General features: G+C 41.0%; 3 protein-coding genes across 3 annotated transcripts; all 3 read left to right on the top strand.

The window, feature by feature from the left end:
- The first annotated feature begins 11,737 nt into the window (after window positions 1-11,737).
- Window positions 11,738-12,397, top strand: tmsb2 (thymosin beta 2). Its single transcript, XM_030766361.1, has 2 exons — window positions 11,738-11,837; window positions 12,360-12,397. The coding sequence occupies exons 1-2, from the start codon at window positions 11,738-11,740 to the stop codon at window positions 12,395-12,397; spliced, it is 138 nt and encodes a 45-aa protein (XP_030622221.1).
- Window positions 12,398-16,970: 4,573 nt separating this feature from the next.
- Window positions 16,971-18,942, top strand: LOC115805063 (protein Wnt-8a). Its single transcript, XM_030765546.1, has 6 exons — window positions 16,971-17,217; window positions 17,330-17,363; window positions 17,529-17,667; window positions 17,854-17,979; window positions 18,099-18,241; window positions 18,379-18,942. Exons 1-6 carry the CDS (start codon window positions 17,147-17,149, stop codon window positions 18,940-18,942), a joined length of 1,077 nt encoding a protein of 358 aa, XP_030621406.1. The 5' UTR covers window positions 16,971-17,146.
- Window positions 18,943-19,760: 818 nt separating this feature from the next.
- LOC115805699 (protein Wnt-8a-like) lies at window positions 19,761-21,416 on the top strand. The gene is made up of 6 exons (XM_030766363.1): window positions 19,761-19,828; window positions 19,926-19,959; window positions 20,128-20,266; window positions 20,368-20,493; window positions 20,604-20,746; window positions 20,865-21,416. The coding sequence occupies exons 1-6, from the start codon at window positions 19,761-19,763 to the stop codon at window positions 21,414-21,416; spliced, it is 1,062 nt and encodes a 353-aa protein (XP_030622223.1).
- The last annotated feature ends 3,295 nt before the right edge of the window (window positions 21,417-24,711 follow it).

Below are 24,711 nucleotides of genomic sequence, written 5' to 3' on the forward strand. Positions count from 1 at the left end.
CAACATATAATAGCTTCGGGGGGCCTTTTGGGCACAGAGAAAAAAAACTCTCGACGCAACTGTACTGAGATCAGCTGATCGCTCTATCGCTCGATACAGAGCTACTGTACCGCAAATCGCTCGGTTTTGAAATATGCTTCGCGTGCCTTTATTTCCGTGTGCTTGTTAGACAAATTAAATAACAATGAGACGTATCTTCTCCTCTTTTTCTCCTCTCTCTATCTTTCTCTCGCTCTCTTCCTCCACTCAGAGGCATCATGTTCAAGCGCAGCAGCTGCGTCTTGTGGCAGCGAATCATCTCTTCAACCCAAAGTACAGGAAACCTTTGACTCACTCGCTTTCTGAAGCATGAAATCTTCCTGTCAGGCTTGGCTGGCCATGGTAATTGGTCTCAATAGGCCGAAGGACAAGATAAACGCACAGCGACCATTAAGGCTTCACTTCCTGTTGGCTCGCCGACCAATCTGCCCACCACAGATGCACTAGTACCCGCTTACCCACTGCCAAGCAATTTGCCTTTTCTTACCTCCACGCACGGAAATCCTGCAGCTGTCTCATAAAGGACCGGGCTTAGAAAACTAGTGGAATTACAGAACGGATACTTAAGAAAAACTCAATTGTGTTAATCCTTTGGATTAAAGATGTTTCTCTCTCCCCCCCCCCCCCCAAAAAAAAAGAAAAAAAGAAAAAGACATTCGGAGGATAAAAGTTTTAATTCTTTGTGGAAACGGGAATGCATTGTAATGTCTTTTGTTCCATTTAATTTGTTGCGTTTCCTGTCTTTTTTATTCACGTGCTGAACCGATGGGTTTTTGAAAAATCATTTCATTGCTTTGTGAGGATCTCACTTATCTGTTCTGTGAAGAGGAAATATTTTCAATGAGTTATTCCATCCATGCAGAACCAGAGGACTTTAAAAAAAAAAAAAAAACCCTCAAAGATATACTAAATGCTAAAAAAGCAGTGAGGATAAAGAACGGAGTATGAACAGAGTGCTGTACATAGTGAATATATATATATATAAACAACTCATTGACAAAGTTCTTAATTAACCTAGTACTTGACAAGATCTCTGCCGCTTAAATCTATTAACCAAGTCAGACTTGAATTAAAAGACAACACAATCAATTTTGCACATGTATTCCTTTTTTGCCAATATTTAAGTATTCCCATGAGCATAATGATTTCTCATGTTTATCAAATCTATAAGTCATTGAAAAGCTCTCTCCACGTTTTCTGACGGCTCATTAAAAATAGTGAACAGGTCCAGAAAAGTAGGTCATTTGCATTGGCCCGTTGACGGTGTGCTGTTTGCAAACAATGTTGAACGAGATGTTGGCTTTCACGTCCCATATAGAATTCAGGAACACACGCCTGAATAATTGACTGCCGAGCTATGTGTAAACAAATTACATAAATACACAAGTTTTACATTTTAAAGAGTCAAATTTGCAAGCCGACAGCCAGTCGTTGTTCACTCATGCGTCGTGCAGGAGGCAAATTACCATCACGTATAGCCGTTGTTGTCCGATAATTACCGCGTCGTCGCTTAAGTACTTTTACAGATGACACATGGGTTTACCTTTTCCTGACCTCGTGTTATCGTTTACCACAATCTCATGTTCTTTAAGGTTATCCCTCCTGGACGTCCTTAGGCCAGTGAGGAGCTCCATGCCTTGAGTTATATTCAGAGTCATGGTCACCCACCTCCACGTTTTTATCGGCAGAGTGTTTACTGCGAGAGAGCTGGTCACTTATCTGAGGGAACCTGTGCAGAGCTATGTCTAGCAGGCTTTAGCAGATAGAGCCAGCCACTGGCTGTCTAATTGGCTAATCCACTTCTGGGCAGAGTTCTATGTGGTGTGAAAAAGAAAAAAGAAAAAAAGAGGAGCAGAGGCACCAGGTGAGTTCTGAACCCCCATTTCTGTTTCTCTCAGCTGCAAGTCTAGATTTGGGGGGGGGGGGGGGGGGCAGAATTGGAGTTCCACCCTCGTGAATCCATTAACCTCCCTACCCCTGCTCCTCTCTTCTCTTCTCTTTCTCTCTCTCTCTCTCTCTCCGCAAAACAGGAAGCCAAGACTGTGGAGGAGACATTTTTAGGGCAGGCAGAGATGGTTCTTCGTGCTGATAAACGACTCCCCGCTGAGATCTCCTTCCTGAAGCAGAGGGAGGCATCACGGCTGATCTGGGGAAACAGAGCTGTTTACGGCTCCGATGCAGAACACTCCAGAGAAAGAGGCACACAGGGCAACACGCTGACCAGCGTAACGGAGGAGAAACGCGCATTAAAAAAAAGCGTGGATTTCGCCCAAAATGTGAAAGCACAAGTGTAAAGTACTGACTGTTAATAGAGATATTAGACATCTCCTACATGTTTTCATTCTAAAAAAAAAAGATTATAGAAAAACAGCTGAGGCCATAGCCGCTCCAATTGAGATGAACAAAAACAATCAGCTATATCTTTATTTTGAGTGTTAAATGAGTGATTTGTCAAATGTGTGATAGTGTCAAGTGTGACAAAAGCATTTTGAGGTCTCATCGTCAGAAAAACATTTTTGTTTTTTGTTTTTTTTGTTTTTTACACCTCACAATACTCAGACAGACTTGCTTGAATGTAAGCTTATATGATTTATTTCACTCCGACATTGGTAGACGCTTAGCCATGAAAAAAGTGCGAGGTGACCTGAGACAAAAAAAAAAAACGACAGGGAGTCAATCACGTCACTGTAAAGAAATGTTTGACCATGACTAAGGCTTAAACATTAGCGTCAGCAGAGATTCATTGTGAGGGCGCTGTATCGTTAGTCAGGCTAAGTTGTTTTAGAGCTCATTTGTGTTCAACCACCTTTAATTAGTTGAAGTAGTCCCCCCCCCCTCTGTTATCCAGAGCCACTGAAGTCACTGGTACAGAGTACCAGTAAAATAACACAAGATGAGATGTCAAGATAATTAAGTGTAGGGCTCTTTCCCTTACTGTTTTCACAAGAGATACATTTAACAAGGAAACGTGAGGCAGTTTCATTGACTGTAAGAGCAAACGACCTCACGAGATCATGTGATTCAACCTAATGAGCAGTGTACTCTAATGAATCTCTAAACCTAATTACGACATTAAAAAGCAAGCGAGGTTGAACCATTTCATAATTCAACGAAAATAAAAAAATGAACATGTACATCAAAAAAAAAAAAAAAAAAACCCCAAAACAAACTAAAATATAAGCAAAGATGAATAATGCTAATTATTCTTAATAGTAATTTGCTAGGCTGTCAGATAACACACTGGAACTGTTTGCATAGAAAGCATAATACCAAGGTCATGTCATGGGAGACATAACATGAAAAAATGCCTTGAACAGAAGAAAGTGGATGCAGTGACATCAGAGAATTGGCAGAGAGGCTGCCTTTCTCTCTTTTTTTCTCACCCAAGTCAAAGTGTTCTCCATCCCCATATTTCTGCGAATAACGCCCTGGCCCAACATTTATTAATGCTCAATTTCTCCCAATTATGTGGCTCCTTGACACTGGAAAGCAGCCAGTGGGGAAATGGATGTGGGTTCCTCTCAGTTTGCGCTTGCCTATTGTGAGGAGATAATGTATCTGAGGGATGGTGATTACACCCTGCCTTACTGTACACACACACACGCACACACACACACACACACATGCACACACACACACACACACACAGCGATACACACAAAATTGCGGCCTCATCTGTCCGCCAGCATCCTCCGATTAGCATAGACAAAGGCAGGCAGACAACACATCTCCAGCATTAATCCTGCCTCCCCATCGGCATAGTAACAAGAAACAGACTGTCACCTGGCCGTTCCACAGTGGAGCCACACAGGGCCCCTTAGCGGAGCCGCCAACATCCCCCTGACAACACTATAATAGCATAACTCAGAGAGCATCCCCTCTGTATTCCGGCTGGCAGCCATCTCTCTTTCTATTAATGAGAGAGCCTGTCTCCTCATACCGGTCACTGGCTTTGCTTTCTTTGAATGGAAGGAGCCTGCCGTCTCTGGAAGTCGTGCTAAGATGACCTTGGTAGTCTCGTATTGATTTTTTTTCCCCCCTTAAATCATGGCTGAATCCAGATATGTCGATCTAACTTTGCATTGTCATGGTCCTGTCACTGACAATATAGCTATATCAAAGTCAAGTACTTACAAGGATTTTTTTTGATCAAATTTGCATTCAAAAAACATTATTTTTAACTGAACATTACAAAACAAAATTCAAGTCTTTGACGACACAGCCTTGACATACTATCTTTAATATACATATATATATATGTGTGTGTGTGTGTGTGTGTGTGTGTGTGTGTATGTATGTATGTATGTATGTGCATAAATAAATAAAAAATACAAATAAATTTAAAAAAAATTGAAACCGCCGACCAAAGAAATGGTTTGTGTGCGTCTAAGGGAAAATTCCAATGCAGGGAATAAGTGGTGTTGGCAGATGCAGCACCTGGGGCCCAGTAAAGTGAGTCCATTCGTTTTCAGCAGCTTTGGAGCACGGGGATGCAGACACACTGATGAAGAGGTGGTGTCCAAATGAGCGTAGCTCCACTGCCTCTCAAAGCCCAGTTCACTTCTTATCCCCACAGAGGCCGCAATTAACCAGCTCTCCTCCCCCGGTGCAGCCAGAGCACAAAGAATCAGGCTTTTCTCACCTCCAAACAGACCCAGAGTGGGGGAATGGTTTTAATACAAAGCACTGGACAGAGGTTTTATATTCTCAGACACTGTTTTATGAGCTGAAGAAGCAATGTCATCTTGAATGGCACCAATACCACACGTACTCCTGGTATAGTGCCACGCGAGTCTCACGCGCGCGCAAATAAAACAAATTGTTTTCATATACAGCTATGAAATGAAAATGCAAGGTGAGATGAGAATTGGATAAAACGAGAGAGTGAAATGTATTTCATTTGGGATTTTTTTTTTTTTTTTACCTTTATTTGCTCAGCCTACCATCTTTTTCTCTTAGATAACTTTTACTCTGGAGTAAAGAACTTGAACCACCAGAATACAGAGATGTCCCAGATAACAGTTGCTGTCTGTGCCTGATAAGAAACTGTCTTGTGTGTGTGTGTGTGTGTGTGTGTGTGTGTGTGTGTGTGTATTAGGAGCATGGTGTTTCTATAATTCTTGCTCAGTTCCTTCCCCTCTCTCTCCATCTCTGTCTCTCTATACAGGCTGGCCACGCCAGATAACCACACTGTTGAAAGGAGAGAGCGAGGACATGTCTGAATCTAACTACACCTGTAACAACACACGTGAGAGACGGATCTCATCTAACATCGCCTCTTCTCAGACCCACTACCTGCAAATATAGAGCTTTTTATCAATATCCAGGCTCAGCTCTATCAAACACACCCACCTACCCATCCACACACACGCACACACACACACACAGATGGAACTGATGGAACGATGCTCCATGTGTAGACTGAATATGAAAACTAATGGATGAAAGTCCTCTTTATCTACATAAATGTGACAGTCTAATCTTTCATTTAATCTTGAGGAGACGGAGTGTCTGACTTACTGCGTTAACACTGCACTATTCGCTTTTCCTCTTTCCTCAGCTAATGGCCAATAATATGATCATATTGTCTGGGTGGGTGTCTAGTCACATACACATAAATGAATTGTCTTAGAGATCTCAAATAAAGCTCTCAATGTGTCATGATAAGATGAGGGCTGGAAAAGGTCTAGGACATAAGACAACTTATGGTAAGAGTGCAAGTGGCCTTTTCATGATTTGAATTGTGCCTTGTGATGTGACAGTTAACGGTTAGCCAGTCACCCGCTGTTTTTGTTTCATATGTTCAGCATTTGAATCAGATCTGTCTGAACCTGAGTTTTTCAATACGCCAATGCCCTACACGCTGCCCATACCAATCAGTAAACTGCCAGTTACTGTCTCTGTGTGACATTCGCCACTGAATGATAAACTAGTTCCAAACAGGGCTCGGGAAAACACAGTAAGGAGTTCTGCTGTAGTGTGTGTGTGTGTGTGTGTGTGTGTTACTCTCTGTATTCCCCTGACTCTAAGCATCACTTGGACATGTAGCATATGAATTAATGAACTGGAATAACTGGGATGTTTCTCTGCGTGTTCTGTGCTCTCTTAAGCTCTTCCTGTGCATTCTCACAGTTAGGAAGGCAAAGATCAAGAGTCACAGCCCTATACGTTTTGCCAACTGCTCAGACAGCTGATAACAGGGAGACTAATCAGTGTCTATTCTTCACCTCCGACGAGTCTGGGATTCCGGACTCATTCGTTTCTTTGTGTGAAAGGAAGAGCTTTTATTTAGACTGTCTGCCATTTGCTTACCTTTAATGATACCTTCATTGTTAGAAGTGTCTCATCAGAGAATGATCACTAGGCCCAGAGAAAGAGAATGAGAGTGAGAGAGAGATAGATGTATGTGTGTGTGTGTGTGTGTGTGTGTGTGTGTGTGTGTGTGTGTGTGTGTGGAGAAGAGCAGGCTGTACTCACTGATGTGAGGAGCATTGCTACGTCCTGATGATCCGCTCTGGTGAGCACAGCGGTGAGATGTCATGTGAACCTGACTCCAAGGAGCAGAAAATAGAGCCAAAGAGAGACAGGGGAAAAGAAAAGGGATTTGCCCACTGATGTGTGGAATGCCTATAATCTCTCAAATGCCTGCTGGCTTTTTATTGTTTCCAAACCTAATAAGTAAATATATGTGGCCTTTTTGTTACAATGATAACCTTCACTGCTATAGGTCAACTCCCCCCCGTAACAATAACAATAATAATAATAATAATAATAATAATAATAATAATAATAATAATCATAATCATAATAATTAACATCCTTTCTTACTACATAAAACTAAACAGCAAGATGTTCAATAGCACAAAACAGAATGCGTACACATATTCACATATTAACACAACAGAACAACTTCTGATATTTTATTTTTCCTTAAAAGTATATTTTATCTCAGGCGATTACATTGGCTCTGTTTTCAAACAAAAGATAGAGTACCTGCCAGACACACATGCAGAAGCATCGCCGGCTGCCAAACCAACTAGACATGTCCATCAAAGAGAACAGCTGAAACCAGACTAATATCTTCCCCAAAAGATCCTACATTGAAAGATAAAGAAAGGGCTTCTGTGTTATTCAAGGTTAATGCTCAGCAGGATGTTGGATAATACAAGCCACCACGGTGTAGGCTTAGCATTAAAGTAGTCTTCTTACAAAACTACAAAGAATTATCAGTTGAGAGAAAGGGAAGATAGAAAGTACGAGGAGCATATTAGGCGAGGTCACAGGAGGCCAGGACTGATTCGGTGTCCAGCTGAAAAAGGTCATTGGGTGAATGCCCGGCCTCCCTCCCTACTGATTAGTGTTACTGACTCACGCACAACACACACTACACGCACTGAGCATGATTAATAAATGACTCAGTAATAATCTTCTGAAATGATGTTACCTACAATACGGCGCTGAGTCCGTGGCTGCATATTTTCGCTTTGAATCAGGACATAGGGTCCTACAAATATCTAATAAAGCAAATATTAATGACCTCGTGTTTAGTCTTTTGTCTATCTATAATAATCTTTAAGATAACGAATACGCTGAGAAATGTGAAGCAGTACCGCCTGAAAGATGTGCTTTGGAAATTACCACGACGATGGAACGATAAAGTTTTGAGTGTATAGCTAGAAAGAAAACGTTGTGACGCTACCATTCGGAATTTTAACATGTAAAAAAAAGTATGACTTTACTGCCATCCAGTGGCTTGGTTTGTCCATACATTCATGCACATCTTGATGTGCACAGCATCATGAAACGACTCTAACTAAATGCATAAGAGTAAAAAAAAAATCCAACACTCTAAAGAATTAGACTTGATCTGATGGTATCTGAGAGTTCATCGGCTTTCCTCTGGCCTTTTTCCAGGACAAATTGGTTGCCTGACTGACCTTATCATGGGCGGCCTGACCTGACGCCTTCACACCGGTAGCATTTTCAGTACAAAGGTTAATGGCAGAGCTTGGAGTCAAAGTGAAGGTCATGCACAGATTCCTCAGCTTCCTGTTCAACCCACCGAAGAGGCGGACCACAAACACCTCAAACCATCGATAGTAATGATTGACGTTCAAGCTGCTCGTCTGATTAGTTTCATTCAACTCACAGAGATGGATGTAGTCATAGACTCGCAAAGAGTTTGGATAAGAAACCACCCATACGGAGTGAGGCTATTCCAGCAAAGATACATGCTTTCTGTTCACTTGTATGACATCGCCGCTTCAAAAGGCAGATACGCATATCTCGAATCAAACAATAATATATGACAAGGGTGTGATAGAAATCCTGTTGCAAATACATAAAACGTAGTCCATCCATTGTCTGTTCTCTGTCTTCTTTTAAATTGTTCAGTAGGCTGATGAAAAAAGCAACTGCATTGGTATTTACAAGGGAAACTCGCCGTCTGATAACACAGTAATGTTAGGATCTGCCGTCCTGCTAGCAAACATGTTTTATAACCTCATCTCTCATTCAGAGAAGCTGATGGCTGAGTATGGGCTCATGAAATATTTAATGGAGGCAGCTGTTGCACACAAGCAGTGCTATTAGCATTTACATAAATATATATGCGCTATCTTCGGGAATTTATGGGGGCCACGTTTAATGCCTGATTTATGTAACTAATCTGGCACTACATGAATGGTGACAGGAAAAAATATGATGTGCGTTTGGTCAAAAAAACATCTCATATTTCTTTTTGACTCATAATATGGTCAGCAGAACTAATATATTTCTTTTAATTGATCCTGAATTTAAGGTTTGTTCAGTAGTGTGAAATATAATTTCCACAGAGTGAAAACGAATGCGTCTCCAAAGCGCTTTTTGTGACTACGCTCTACGAATTTATCATTTGAGATACCTTTAAGCAAAGGAAAAGACTGTCTAAATTTGATGGACACCAGTCCTGCTCTAGTTTGTTTCTTGCCAGTCCTGGAGAGAACACTGGGACAGCTAAGAGGTCTTAAATATAAACTGCTTAATTTTTCAGGCAAAAGTTTAATTTGTGAGCAATGTAGCCATGTTTTTTTTTAATGGGATCAGCTCAAAAAGCACTTGGAAATTTCAAACAGCATACACACTTGGTTTATCATAGTCTGATTTAGAACAACAGACAGACAGACAGACAGACAGAGAGATAGATAGATAGATAGATAGATAGATAGATAGATAGATAGATAGATAGATAGATAGATAGATAGACACACACACATACATGCATACATACACACATCTCTGTCCATCCAAAAATACATAAAAACAGACATAGTAATTTTGGTGCTTTTGTCAGTGTCTTGATTGAGTTTGTAAAGACATCGAAATATGGCACAGAGTCTTTAAAATGTGTAAAATTCGTTGACAAGACCTTATGGTGTCTTGCTGTCTTTGAGTCAATGTGCCGTTGTGGACAGTGTTTGAGCTGTTATAACTCAGTGTAGAGTTTGTATTAATACTAGCTACGACAAAAGTTATTTGGCAATGAAGAACGTTAACATGATTTTACTACAAAAGGGGTCTTGTTTACCTTATACTCAAAAAATGTTAAGTCAGTGAAATACATATTTTGTCTGAATAGAAAGTTTAGATTTTGCTCATATCAACTATTCAGTGATACATTAATATAAAGGCAGTGAAACAAAAAAATTGTGACATTGAATATTTCTGTGGTGCCAACCCTGCCTTTTAATGATTCCCATCATATTTAAGGCCTTTGTGTTTTTCTGTTGTTTAAGAAAATAGCCACTAGGTGGTGATGTGGGCACCGTCGTGTGTATTACTAGGAAAATGGTGACATTCTTATCACATAAAATAAGCATTTTAGAATAGAATACAGTAGCATACAACAGAACGAAAGCAACCAAAATGCATAGACGAGTATTCTCATCAATATTCATCAGAAGCCCTTCCCAAAAGATGCTTCAGTGTTTTTACCGGCATGTCTCATGACTCACAGTATGACGAGGTCTGCTCTTAACTCATTTTTTATTTGTGGGAAATAATGTTGTTTACATCACCTCATACAATCGGAAGGACAACACTGGGATGAGATAGGGGGCAATTCCCGTTCTAGAGTCAGTTCTTTGAGCTCAATTCTAATTCAAATCATGACTCAGGGTCTTACTCTCCCACGAAGTCACCCTCCCAGACCTAGAGGTTTAGCCCTCCCCCCCCAGCCAAGCAGCTGTCACAGACACACACACATGTGCAAGCACACGCGCGCACACACACACACACACACACACACACACACACCATTTGCACTGCTATTAAGTAACACCACCATCACTGCCTGTGGCTGCCCAATACCCAAAAGCACATACCTTTTTACCCAGCCATTGATTTGTTATAGTTCATGTTTGATCATGAATCATGGGCTGTGCTGAATAGCATGAGGCTAACTCCCTGACTTTTCATTTTACAAAGGCTCAAACCCTCTATTCCATCTAAGGCATGAATATTAACTAGAGATAGGAAAAGGAGGGGGATGGGGTGGACATATCGCTCTTTTTCTCTCTCTCTCTCTCTCTCCCCCCCTCTCTCTCTCTCTCTCGCTCTCTCTCTCTCTCATAAGTCCACGCCCTTGTGGAGACACAGACGCACAGACACTAGAAGACGCAGCCTGGGAAACAGCAGACAGACAAGAACTACCTTTCTCTCTGCCTGTGGACACAGCCCCATTGAGACCCTACGGTAAGCAATTCTCTCCTTCATTCTCCCCTCAGACAGAGCGTGAGTAAAACAGCAACATTACCTGTGAACTTGGGCTTCGGTCGCATAGAAAAATATATTACTCAAAAGGGCTAAACGTGTGCAGTAACGGAAGAATGCAGAGACGGATTGATGGATGAATGAATGGCTGGATGGATGGGAATGATAAGACTGTATGTATGAACACGGTTGGGAAGAAGCAGACAGGATTAGCTATCTAATTTCTTCACCACCGAAGGCAGCCGCTGCAGTCAGGCATGCGGGAGAAGAGAGAGGAGCAAAAGAGCCAGAGGAGAGGGGGGGAAAGGGGTAGCAAGACCGGGAGGAGGAGAGGGAGGGGGTTGCCTGCAATGGGATGAATGAGACAGCAAGGAGAGAACAAAGAGCGGGACCCCAGGACGGAGGGAAAGACAGACTTGGAGACAAAGAAGGCTTATTTGAAACATGTAATGTAGGAATCATTGTAACATGTACGTGTAAGAAGATGGGGGGGGGGGGGAAGAAGGGGTGGGTGAGGAGGAGGAGGAAGGGGAAGAAGATCATAAAGAAGTCATGGAGGATGGCCGCTAAAGCCCACACACGTGTGCTCTGCCTTCATCACACATGCATGCAGAGAAAGAACATGGCACTCCCCATTAAGGCATTTCAGCTGTCTCGCCTATACCACCACATAGACCTCCATCTGCAATACACACCCTCAGTGGCTTTCCACTTTCAAATTAGGACAAATTATCTTCTTCTTTTTTTTTAATGTATTTTATGATATTGTGATGATATGTAAATACAGTACGGTTATATTTAAAAAAAAGGAACCAAAAAAAAAAAAAAAAAGACTGATTCATTTGTGATATCATTTTTATGAGACAAAGCAAGGTCAAGTTTCAGTGGCAGTTTTTTTTTATCTTTCTTTCTTTTTTTCTTTTTTTTTTTTTTTTTTTGAACAGCAAACATGTCTGATAAGCCTGACCTGACGGAAATTGCAAGGTTTGATAAGACCAAGCTGAAGAAGACGGAGACAAAAGAAAAGAATCCTTTACCCACCAAAGAAAGTGAGTAATTCAAAAAGCACTGGATGGAGTGGATGTCCTTTCAGTTTTGGGGTGTGGTGTTGGCAATTCTCTCTCTCTCTCTCTCTCTCTCTCTCTCTCTTTTCCTCTGGTTGTGGTGCAGTGTTTTGTCAATCCTATTTTCCACTTTTTTACCTCCCTCTCCTTCATTATTCATTCTCTCAGTGTGCGAAGGTCTTACCCATTTATCATTTTCTTCAAACCTCTAAGACTAACACACCTCCCTCCTTCACACACACACACACACACACACACACACACTCAAACTCAGCAGCTTCTCTCACTTCAGGCACAGATTCCCATGTCAGCAAATAGGTGTCAGCTCCACCCTTGTCAAAATACCACATCAGCACTGCACTGCAGACCTGAGTTTGTTGGCAGAAAATATCTCTCGCGTGAATAATAATCGTCCCATTTGTAAGAACGTCACATTTCGTGGTTTAAAGGAGAGACTGCCGAGTTGTGCTACCATATTAACAGATTTCTATCCCTGTCTTCTCACAGCTATTGAGCAAGAGAGGAAAGGAGATGCCTCTCCCTGATGGGCAAGAAGAGAGGAAGACTGAGCACAAGACATGTTCCTGTGATGGCACTTTGAGTTGATTGCTATTAAATTTCCTGTTTCAGTTTACCGGGTGCTATTGTGCCATGTGATGCATGGTAACCATGGTGATGGGAGACACTGGGGCCTATGATTAGGAGAACGAGGCAGGGGGGGCATCAAACAACAGGGTTTAAAAAAAGAAAAAGATTGTTTACCAAATTCAGTTCACTGCACTATTGCATTTATGGGTTTTTTTTTAACTTCTACTCATGAAATAAAGACAAAGATGGACAAAATGTACGATTTCACGTGATTTACTGTATCTAAATGCAATATGTTTTCTTAAAGAAATTTAAGTTACGCAAAAAAGCAACTGCTGAATTACTGTTTGAAGACATCAGTTTAAGATAAATTCACTAACCGGTAGCAACGTAACCATTTCATATGCCCCCTATGATTTTAGAAAGCACACTTGGGATTTTAGGCACTCTGGAAACATCTGTCTTGCAGAGTTTCTGAGACAAGCCCAGTGACAGCCAACAGCTCAATTAGTCTGTGTAAATTTAAACACACACAGCAATGCTGACAGTAGCCCATGGCAACACAAAATGGAAAGAGATGAGTAGTTCATACATGTTTCACGCTTACATAACGTCAAGATGGTAGATGTTCATATTTTCACATGAGTAGCCTTCAGATTTAACAGGTTGTTAAAAACTAAGGTAATCTACTTTAAAACATTTTCATTTTTCACCTGAGGATCATCCTGTCGGGAATGACGATTTCAAATTCTAGTTCAGTATGACCAATATCGTGATTGTCTAAAGTTGTTTTAGTACCTTTCACTTCCAGTTGGTGTATTTTAAACATGCATTCATCAGTTGAATATTAAATAAAAATACGATCAGAGACAAAACATTTGACAGGTTTACAATTCAATGTACATACCTCTTTGGCAACTGGGTTGTGCTAGGTGAAAAATATGAAGTTGTTCAAAACTTTTTACATAAATATTTAACTACAAATTTATGTTATAAATTTATGCTTATGTATAAACCTATTGTGATACTACATATAACCTAGAAAGACAAGGGTTTTTTTTTTAAGTCCTTGTTTCTATTGCTTCTAAACTATATCATAAACTACTCTCTCTCTCTCTCTCTCTCTCTCTCTCTATGTATGTGTGTGTGTGTATATATATATATATCAACAGATGTTTGATACATCTTCTATCACACAACTTTGGGGACATCATCAGTAATACAACCTGGGGTTGTGCATGTTTTAAGTCTCTCAGGGATCACACAGTCGGTGCAAAACCTGCAGTGCAAAACTCTGGACAAAACCTGCAGAGAGTGTCAAAATAGAAACAACCATTTAAAATTTATATATATATATATATATATATATATATATATATATAATTATGTTTAATCCTCTTCTACCTAACACTTGGAGACTTGGTGTAATTATACATGAGGAATGTATTAAAAGTATCTCAAGTGTAAACCCTCCGCAATTTTACACCAGAGGGGGTTGAGTGAGGCCTCCAAAAAAACTTGTTGCTTTTTGACCTCATCAGATGATCAGAATCTTGTTTCTGTTGATGACATGTGTGCAGATATCTAGTAACTGGTATCTAACAGGATTTAATAACACAACAGACGGAATTATGCACCCGTGCGCTATACTGTTTAATTCATATCAAGTCCTGCAGAACACCTCTCGGAGGATTTACCGTACATTTTGCATCCACTGTACAGTGTAAACTTCGGCATACCATGTCACCAGAGGGTGGCAGCACTGTGTCGAGCCAACGGCACAACAAAATCCCAACCAAAGTCACTCACACCTAGTCCTTAATAATACCGTACTAATGCCATATTTGCTGTCCTTAAAAATGGAGCTTAAATCCTTTCACGTCATACAACAGAGTAAATAAAAATACTCCAGACCTGATAAATTAAAGTAATATCTGTCTGTTATCGTTCTCCACATTGCTTAGAAGACAGTTTTTCACTATCCAACATTGGAGTAAATTTAAGGATTTATGGAAGAATAAGTGAGCGACCGAAAAGTCTGCCAAACACTGATAATGATACCATAGGGTTCTCGCTGAATTACCCATTGATTATACGACAGGCAACTAGACTCATCTGTCAGACCGTAATTCTGTCACTAACACTTGCTAATCAGATGCATGAAGGCCCGCCCATGTTTGCCTTTGAACTCTGAACCATAGCATCGTTGTTGTCGATGCGCACGGCAGCGCTGGCGTCAGTATTCCTGTCACCCCTGTACCTCGATGTCTGGCATACACCGATCACAAAGCGCTGTCAATTTGCCTTGCTTTATCGGTTTTTATTACATCATTTATCTGCCTTTGCGCTCATTGTGCATTTAGTCGTAAACTGTCGTTCCGGACACTAAAGACACGCTTAATGAGAGCGATATGTCCGTCTAAGTCATTTAAATAAAACAGACTTGGTTTAACATACGTTTGTTTAAACAAACATGTCCACCCCAAGAGATGTTGCTTATTTGAGCCGTTACGTCCACAGTACACTATGGACAGTGAATTCCCATGCTCAAGACTGAATAAGCGCTTATTCCGATAATGAACTGCTATTGTATCTTTTTCCCCAATTCCCCAATTACACAAACGCTGACAGAGGTCAATCAACTGCACCTGAGTGTCAGAGAATGGTTCTTCAAAATGGAATACCTTGTTGACAAGGTAAGCCTCTGAGAACATTCCCCCACACTTTTTACAACACGTTTTGTCTTTTTTTTTTTTTCTTTTGCAATGAGTTTATGGTTATTACCAGTTTGCCAGTGGTTTGCACAGCACAATGTCATTCTTATTCTATTTAGGAGAAACTGTTTTGGGATAGTGTAAATTTAGAAGTTTAAAAGGTGACGGAAGGTGAAGCACTGTTGTTTTGTTTTGTTTTTATCATGAGCCAATAAAACCGTTCAAAAATTATGCTTACAGCTGCGCGCTTGCTACACAATGATTTTGTGAGCTGTAAAGGCATCAAAGATTACTTAATTGGTCTTTATTTTTTGACAAGTAGGTGTGGGAGTTTAGGTTTCAGGCACAGTAAAAACCTGATGTTGCACATATCCAATTAGTGGGGATTATCCTCACTTGCGCGTCCCACCATTGTCCCTGCGCGAGCACCGACGGTTAAACCTCGAGGACCTCGAGCACTTGGCCATTGTCTTACCATTAAATAAAGGGATTTTGAGTGGCTGACGATTTGATTCGAAATTCGGCTGTGTAAATGTGTGGTTTCAACAATTAATCTATCCATGAGCATATGAGATCATTTACATTGAGCAAGCTAAGATTTAATTGAAAGACATCGAAAGCAATTAAGTGATAACTTTATTATGTTGTGATTATTCTATTTTTCACTGGTTTACACTCAGAATACATCTCTGGAGCCTGATCCCCGATTAACGACCGCTCAGAGTTCAGGTGCATTTAGTCCCCAACTACTACTTACAATTTTCAAATTTTGAGGACAGTCCTTCCAACATTAATCAAGTCAGGTCTCGGCTATGGAAAAACATGATTAGACAAGACGTATTTCATGATACTGTGTGCGGCACTGTCCCGCGTGGTAGAAGCACTCCCCTGATTAAGACGTAGGGCTACAGAAACTCCCACAAAAAAAGTTTCCTGCGCTACTTCGAAAAAGGATTCTTAAGAAGACGAAAAGTTAACTACTGAATGCCAGTATTGGTGACTTGATAAACTGACATTTAGGCTGTTCACTGCGTGAATTCCAGACCATTTTTACAAACGATTCCTTCCCAGTGCACGGTGTGTTATTCTATTAACACAACAGTGTCAAGCTGTGGATGTGTGACCCGTTATTTGCATGACTCTTAGCGTACAATGTTGAATGATTTTATGGCTTTACATTGCTGTCGCCCTTCAATTTTACTATTATTTCCCACCTAAAAAATCCCAATTGTGCAGTTGTGGCCAACATACATAGACTCATATATAAATGAGATATCAGTATTGTACGCTGACGTGAATCGGTAAAAAAAAAAAAAAAAAACTTTCCAGATGCATCCATTCTGAATACACTAACAACTGGAAAGACAAAGGGATGCAAATAAGGAATGCGAACACCACAAAATGCACGACCTAACATTCAGCATAGTGTATTTGGACTACACAATACACTACACAACACTTCCATTACACACCTGAATGCACAGTCATTAATTGGACAATTTGAGTGTGTACTGGATGAATGTGAATGTACACTGAACACCAAGTTGTTTATTATTCAAAACAGGCTGTATATTGTCGCAGGTTACGTAGACATTATCCCATGTCACTGATAAAGAAGAAATAACTACTACAGAAAACATTTTGTCGATATTTATTATTATAGCGTGGGAAAATATAACACGAATAACGCATGGGAAAGGGGGAAAGAATGAGGGGCTATTAAAAGTGTTAGTGCTTTGAAGTGCAGTTGTATGCTGGCGTTACATGTCCGTATAACACGACGTCCAATGACCGCCTCTCGTTTTTTCACAACGAAATGTCAAAGGTGAAAAAAACGTGTCACTCAAAGTTGGCGACAGGTATAAATGCCGCGACCGTCCAACGGATTAGCCAGAAGTCTCTGTCTCTTTCTCCTAACCCACATCTTAGTACCCACACCTTGGACCACTAAACCAGGCAACGACTGAAGAGCCAGAGGATAGACTCGCAGCGATGGGCTCGTGCCAATTCCTTGCATCTTTGGTCCTGTTCATGTGCTGTCATGTACTCTCCTCACGAGCATGGTAGTGGCCTACTCATCGAAATGATTAACTGGAATATTTTTTGTAATATTGTTCATGCTAATACTTGGATTGAGCAATCACTTACACCTTCTCTTTCTCTCTCCCTTTCTAGGTCAGTCAACAACTTCCTAATGACAGGACCCAAGGTAATTACTATAATATGCGTCTTCATGTCTAGTTATTTTATTTAAGGTACCATAATGTGGTTATTAACAAAGTTTGGTAAATGGACCGCTAATTGCGGTGTTCAGACAAATATATTATTTAGTTATCTGCAGTATTCTAATGTCTCCAATTGCTCATCGTTTTAGGCACATCTCACTTATACAAGCAGTGTCCAGATTGGTGCACAACGCGGCATAGAGGAATGTAAACATCAGTTCTCATGGGACAGGTGGAACTGTCCGGAGAGCGCCCTACAATTATCAACACATAACGGGCTGCGAAGTGGTATGAATATATATGTATTTCATTAATTATATTTTCAGCCCTGCCAAGTTATGTTTTATGTTACACTTAATCTTATAGTAAACCTACGTTTTACTTAGTCCTTCATTCAAGTCCAACTCGAATATTTCTCTGCTTTAATGTGTGATCGACTGTATGTCACGATCTAATTGTAACTTTCCATTCCAGCGACAAGGGAGACAGCTTTTGTCCATGCCATAAGTGCAGCTGGAGTTATGTATACCCTAACTAAGAACTGCAGTATGGGGAGCTTCGAGAACTGCGGCTGTGACGATTCAAAAACAGGCAAAATGGGTAAAGAAAATAAAATTGTAGTTAAGCATAGACATATTACCTTTGCCTTGTAGTTGTTGTACGTGTGAAAAATAAAATAAAATAATAATACTGATTTTTTTTTCATGCCGTGTTCACAGGAGGTAGAGGTTGGATTTGGGGTGGTTGCAGCGACAATATTGATTTTGGGGAGAACATTTCCAAGCAGTTTGTAGATGCGTTGGAAAATGGTCACGATTCTCGCGCTGCAGTCAACTTGCACAACAATGAGGCTGGTCGACTCGTAAGTCTCGATTTACAATATTTAAATGTTTGTTGATTTCTGTATTTTTTACATCTGGAAATAAATAACATTGAATTCCGTATTATATATATAGGCTGTGACACTGGATTAAAATATTGTACTGCTTTTGATTACAGGCGATCAGGTCAACGATGAAAAGATCTTGCAAATGTCATGGAGTCTCCGGGAGCTGCAGCATCCAGACCTGCTGGATGCAACTTTCAGACTTTCGCGACGTCGGAAATTATCTGAAAGTTAAACATGACCAGGCTCAAAAGTTGGAGATGGACAAAAGACGTATGAGGGCAGGGAACAGTGCAGACAACAGAGGGGCCATCTCGGACACTTTCAGCACCATCGCGCGCACAGAGTTAATTTATATGGAAGATTCGCCTGATTACTGCGTGAAAAATCTTAGCCTTGGACTACATGGAACCGAGGGAAGAGAATGTCTGCAAAGTGGGAAGAACCTGTCCCAATGGGAAAAACGAAGCTGCAGAAGGCTATGCCATGATTGTGGTTTGAAAGTGGAGGAGAGGAGGACAGAGACAGTCAGCAGCTGCAACTGCAAGTTCCACTGGTGCTGCACAGTGAAGTGTGAGAAATGTACACAAGTTGTGACGAAATATTTTTGTGCCAAAAGAAACCGTAGCCGCAGGCCGCACAACACGAGGCGAAAACAGCGCACACGAAACAGTTAAAATCATTGTCCGCTATATTAAATTGTGTAAAATGTACAGTAATAATTTAATAAATTTTTTATCTGAATTGTATTTTACATTTGCGCCTAATACCTGAAACAGAATCGGGTTGTATACCATATAATGACCAGCAGTGGCCCACTTCACGCAAACTCGATGTCGAGTGAGCCTAAATGTTTTTCAGCACTGAATATGTTATATGCACTTCTTGTTTATTATACGAGTAACAACTTAATTTTGATAAGTGTTAGGTAATCCTCAAATTCTTTGAGTCCAAGTTAATTTGCCCACTACCTTGTTCTTGTTCACTTACACATGCATACTCACTCGACAGCGCACGAAGGGGTAGACAACATCATACAGCAGCCAGAATCAATGGAAACGGTTTTAAAGATATTATTAGAAGCATGTGGTTTAATTGTCATTCAAACATGTTCAGTGCTTTTTCAGATTTTTGTACTGAAAACAACAAAATTAAACATTTTAATCCCGATTTGAGTATCTCTTCATTTAGCTAAAGTTTTTGTTTATTGATAATTATTCGTTGCGCAAATCCTCGTGGGACACCTGGAAGATCTCCTAGATCTTGGTGGTGTCACTTGCAGGGAGAGAATACGCTGTCGCGCACTCACGCTCTTTGAAGTTCACAGTGGGCGTTTCAGTGGCTTGATCCGCCGGTGTAGACCAATCGTTGAGGAGAAGCAAAAGCTGTGATCGCCGATTGACCTCAACAGGGGTGGTATAAATTTGTAGAAGGACGCTGACACAGCTTATCAGACCATTACATCTTCAGCGGAGGACAATTTTTCTTTACAAAGATGGTCTTTTCCTTTCTTTGGCTCATCGTGTTCTTCATGTATCACAAAACTCTTCCCGGACACTCCTGGTGAGGATGAACTGAGCTCAGTTTTCGTTTTCTATATGCAAAAATGTAATTGGAAATTTAATTTTAATCTATTGTTTTCCTCTTGTCCTTCATTTAGGGCTGTGAACAATTTCCTCATGACTGGACCAAAGGTGGGCTAAGTTTGAAGATTCGAATCCTTAACGAAAGACGCATTGCAATATTTTATATTTCCCAATATGTTCTACACATTTATCACGTTTAATAGATTATGGAAGACGACTGCTTATTTCCAACTAGAGGTCAAGCTAAGAATATGTTGATTTTATTTATACTTTTAGGCTTATCTGACGTACGCCAGCAGCGTGCAAGTCGGCGCACAAAGTGGAATTGAAGAGTGCAAACATCAGTTTGCTTGGGACAGGTGGAACTGCCCAGAGAGCGCGCTTCAACTGTCAACTCATAAAGGACTAAGAAGTGGTACATGTTCATTAACGATATAATTATAAAATTATTTAAAATCGCTTATGATAGAGACGTAGACAGTTATATCAGTGCCTCTTTTTGTATTCACGTTGCAGCCACGAAAGAAACATCATTTGTCCACGCTATCAGTGCAGCTGGGGTCATGTACACCCTGACCAGAAATTGTAGCCTTGGAGATTTAGACAACTGCGGATGTGACAACTCGAGGAACGGCAAAATAGGTAGGAAAACTCTTAAATTAAAGTGGCAGTTTACATTTTTAGATGAAACATTAAAGGATACATTACTAGAGGCCTGCCAACTAATGAGATCATTTACCCTCAAAAAACAGGCGGTCGCGGCTGGCTCTGGGGAGGATGTAGCGACAACGTGGATTTTGGGGAAAAGATTTCCAAACTGTACGTTGATGCGCTCGAGACAGGACAAGATTCTAGAGCAGCTGTCAATCTTCATAACAACGAGGCTGGCAGACTCGTAAGTACAGATCTAAACCTGGAAATGTTTATAAGATCTGCCTGAGCAGATAAAAACTGACCGCAGTTTTAGTCTCGTTATTGATTCATTTAAATGATAAGCACATTTTGCTTTCTAGGCTGTCAAGGCGACTATGAAACGGATCTGTAGGTGTCATGGCATGTCCGACAGCTGCACAATCCAGACATGCTGGATGCAACTCTCTGATTTCCGTGAGATCGGCAATTACTTGAAGATTAAGCACGACCAGGCGCAGAAATTGGAGTTCGACAAGAGAATGCGTGCAGGCAACAGTGCAGACAACCGAGGGGCTATTGCAGACACTTTCAACACTATTTCCCAGACAGAGCTCATATATCTGGAGGACTCCCCAGATTACTGCTCTAAGAACGTGACCCTGGGTCTCCATGGCACTGAGGGTAGAGAGTGCGTGCAGCACGGGGACAGTCTCTCGCAGTGGGAGAAACGGAGCTGCCGCAGGCTGTGCAATGAGTGTGGTTTACGGGTGGAAGAGAGGCGCACGGAGATGGTCAGTAGCTGCAACTGCAAATTTCACTGGTGCTGCAGGGTGAAGTGCGACAATTGCTCTCAAGTTACAGTGAAATATGTTTGTGCTAGAAGACAAGGTAGTAATGGTCATCACAGAAGACGGATTCGGGTGCCAAAATAACTGAACATAAAACTTGAAACTTAATGGTTAATGTAAACGTGACATTTATATGAGTCTTCCCTGTTGAAATATACTGACTGATCACTGCTCTCTGGCACTTTCCAATACAGTTTGTCATTTGTGTACAGACTAAAATTATATATTTAATTATTTGTTGATGTGAATAAATTAAAACGAAAAAAAAACTTCTTTGTTTTAATCATGCTGTCACTTTTATCAAATGTAACACAAGTCCATTGTTTCAGAAACTACTGGCTGTGAGATTGTGCTAGCCAGCGGTAGGCCTTCTTGTAAAGTCCTGGTTGACACGGGCCACAAACGTTGGGTGCTTTAGCGCCGCCCCGCGGACAAACACTTGACATCGCCTTAAGAGCGGCCCGTAGGAAAATATTCGGTCTGAGTTTGCCAAATTTTGTCAGATGCTCAGTGTTAGTATGTAGACAGGCCTACATTACAGGTCAAGTCCAAGGGCAGACATAGTTGGTAAAGTACAAAATAGAAGAGTTGGCTATTTAAAGTCATGCAGAGAAAAAGAGAGGGTACGGTAAAACGTACACGGACACTACACTACAATTCGAATTGGGGTAATTGTTTCAATGAATACACGTAAGAGGATTATCTACATGTAACATTTATCACCTAGACCAGGGCGTTTCTACAACGCGGATTTACCTGTACTTTAATACGCAGACAGCGCTGAAATGCGCTGTCAGTGCGTAGATCGGTCTCTTGCATAGATTAAGATCAACACTTAGCTGGATCAGTAGAAAACAGGAAAGTGGGCAACTTGAAACCTCACAGAGAAAAATGCAGTAACGACATTTCGTACAATGGTAATACACTACGGTAGAATAAGTCCAGTCAATACACGTAAGGAGCCTACTTACGCATGTAATACTTGACACCTCGAGCACAGCCTTTCCCCTTAGTTTTACTTTGATATGCAGATAGCACTGAAAGAACGCTTAAGTATTTTAGGGACACAAAAACATTGAGAGAGACCGTAGGGAGCACACCTATGTTTAAAGGTGTTTGGCATGGTAATCCAGACCACCGCTGTGTTAGTGTACACAGTCACTTTTCAAGCGCATGACAATAAATCAAAGTGGAATGAGCGCACTACACATTTCTAGCATGACGTACTATTCCCCCCAATATTGTTATGTTACACTATATTATAGTTCTATATAATATTTATTTTCTTTGTAGGTTTCTATATAGCATATTCAACATTTAAGTAAACATTCTCCAGAGCAATTTTCCGGCCTAGTAATAAAACTGATCGAAATAAAAATTCTCGCCCGTCTAACACACTCTGTTTCCCCATACCTCCACAACTGGGACGCCCATATCTCGCTCTCGGTGGGACATACCATAAATCTGCCAATGTGCTTGGCTCCGACAGGGATCTTTGGACAGAGGAGATCGAATGTGAAGGCGGGTAAGGAGCTGCAATGGCCTTAACTGAGCATTTTAATAGAATGCAACAAACTTGCTGAGAGAGGATGTTGATGACAAACCTATAGCAGCCACAGTGTGTTTTCCTTGCAGAACAGTTACTTGTCACAGTTGCTTGTTACAATTCATTATAAGGAGGCTGGTTAACCTGAAATACATTTCAACACACGTAACATATGTTAGATGTGTGTAATTTGTGCACTGGCAACATGCTCAGGCAGAATAAACAATTAATCTTTCCCTGGTACTGTGAACACTCCTTTACTACTAATTAAGCCCAGATCAGGACATTTAGATAACATGAAAATGTACTCTGAGCTGTAAGTTTGTTTTCAGGTTATGCATAAGCTTCATGGGCCTTCAGACTTGCAGAGGTCCTGGTGGTGTAAGAGAAGGGTAACAAAGGCATAAAAGGCTCCCCTTTCTCCTCAGATAACTTGAGCAGCTTGTGAAATATTCCCTCACCACAGTTTGCCTGTTTGCCTTTGCTGATACGATGTTTTTCCCATGCAGCCCTGCTGTGCCCTGATGAATGAAAGACAAAGTGGCCAAACCTCTAAATACTGTGCCATGTTGTTGTCGACAAAGTGAACCCACAAAGACCACCTCCTCCCCTTCATCCCTTGGCCTTTCATATGGATTCGAATCTGGCTGCTGTCTCTGTAAAGGCCTCCAGGTTTACCCTCTTCAAAACCCCAGCTCTAAAGGTGAGCCCTGTCTGCATCAAACCACAAAAGACCCATTTCCTTTCTGCTTTAAGATCTCACTTGCGCATGACAAAGATGAGGAATGCTCTGTTCCCCTCTTCAGAAGAACTGGGCAGTGACACACGCTCGGTCAGATGGAGCGCCGCCCCCCTCACTCTATGTGTAAAGTGTAATGAGTTTGTCAAGAACACCAGGAATATGGGGATTAAGTGTTTCCAGGTTCTGAGCTGCTGAGCAAGTGAGCCCCTGAGTAGTGTACCGAAATGCTCTCGTCTTGTCTTGTCTTGTCTTGTTCTGAAAGCAACCAACAAATCAAGAATGACAAACACGTCATGTTTTCATATCACATTTTAAAATTGACAGTTCTGTTTTTTGAGAAGTAAAGCAAAAGCATGTAATTTGGCATAAATGTATGCTGATATTCTATAAATAAAATGGTGGTATCATAAATAATTTACATCTTTGCTTCAATTTTATTCTTTTTTTTTTCAGGTTCCAGACTTAATAGGGGGTTATCTTCCACCCCCCCCAAACCCCCCCAGCTGTGGGCCGGGCCCCCTAGGGCTGGAGCTATATTCACGGGGACCGTCCTGCTGGTCCTCAGGATGACTGATCAGTCTCCTTCTAACTCTCACCTTAGTGTTAGAATTCAAGAAGTGAACAGGCAGGAGGCCCTGTTACTCACAACTGCCTTTCTCAAGTCTCCAGCAGCATATAATGGACTAGGGAGCTAATCAGCTGTACCTCAGTATAGTGATCAACATGGGGATTTTATTATAACACTAAAATGTAAAGTGTTAATTCGGTTTCATCGCAAAATAGTAAAATCTATTTCATCACAAAATAACTGTCAACAACTAGATTCTTGAGCATCGCCCGCCGACCCTCGGTGCAGTATATGGGTTTGGTTGGCAGGATTACGACCAAGGTTATTACCTGTCAAACTATTTCAATCTGAAAAGAGCCATTTCCTGGTTGGTTCTACAATTATTGCTAAAATGAGATAACGGAAGTCAGTCTACCAAATTTGCTGCGTATTTTGCAGCATTAATTCAAAACATCACTTTGGGAAAACAAGAAAGCAGGTGCACAGATGTATGTGATATGGCTGTGACTGACTGGTGTAGTTA

The sequence above is a fragment of the Chanos chanos genome, chromosome 2, assembly GCF_902362185.1.
Source record: "Chanos chanos chromosome 2, fChaCha1.1, whole genome shotgun sequence".
NCBI classification, from domain to species: Eukaryota; Metazoa; Chordata; class Actinopteri; order Gonorynchiformes; family Chanidae; genus Chanos; species Chanos chanos.

Coding starts and splice junctions, on each gene's coding strand:
- tmsb2 (XM_030766361.1), top strand. CDS start 11,738: ATGTCTGATAAGCCTGACCTGACGGAAATTGCAAGGTTTGATAAGACC. Junction 11,838..12,359: donor TCCTTTACCCACCAAAGAAA/GTGAGTAATTCA, acceptor GTCTTCTCACAG/CTATTGAGCAAGAGAGGAAA.
- LOC115805699 (XM_030766363.1), top strand. CDS start 19,761: ATGGTCTTTTCCTTTCTTTGGCTCATCGTGTTCTTCATGTATCACAAA. Junction 19,960..20,127: donor TCCTCATGACTGGACCAAAG/GTGGGCTAAGTT, acceptor TTATACTTTTAG/GCTTATCTGACGTACGCCAG. Junction 20,267..20,367: donor TCATAAAGGACTAAGAAGTG/GTACATGTTCAT, acceptor TTCACGTTGCAG/CCACGAAAGAAACATCATTT.
- LOC115805063 (XM_030765546.1), top strand. CDS start 17,147: ATGGGCTCGTGCCAATTCCTTGCATCTTTGGTCCTGTTCATGTGCTGT. Junction 17,980..18,098: donor TTCAAAAACAGGCAAAATGG/GTAAAGAAAATA, acceptor CCGTGTTCACAG/GAGGTAGAGGTTGGATTTGG. Junction 18,242..18,378: donor ACAATGAGGCTGGTCGACTC/GTAAGTCTCGAT, acceptor TTTTGATTACAG/GCGATCAGGTCAACGATGAA.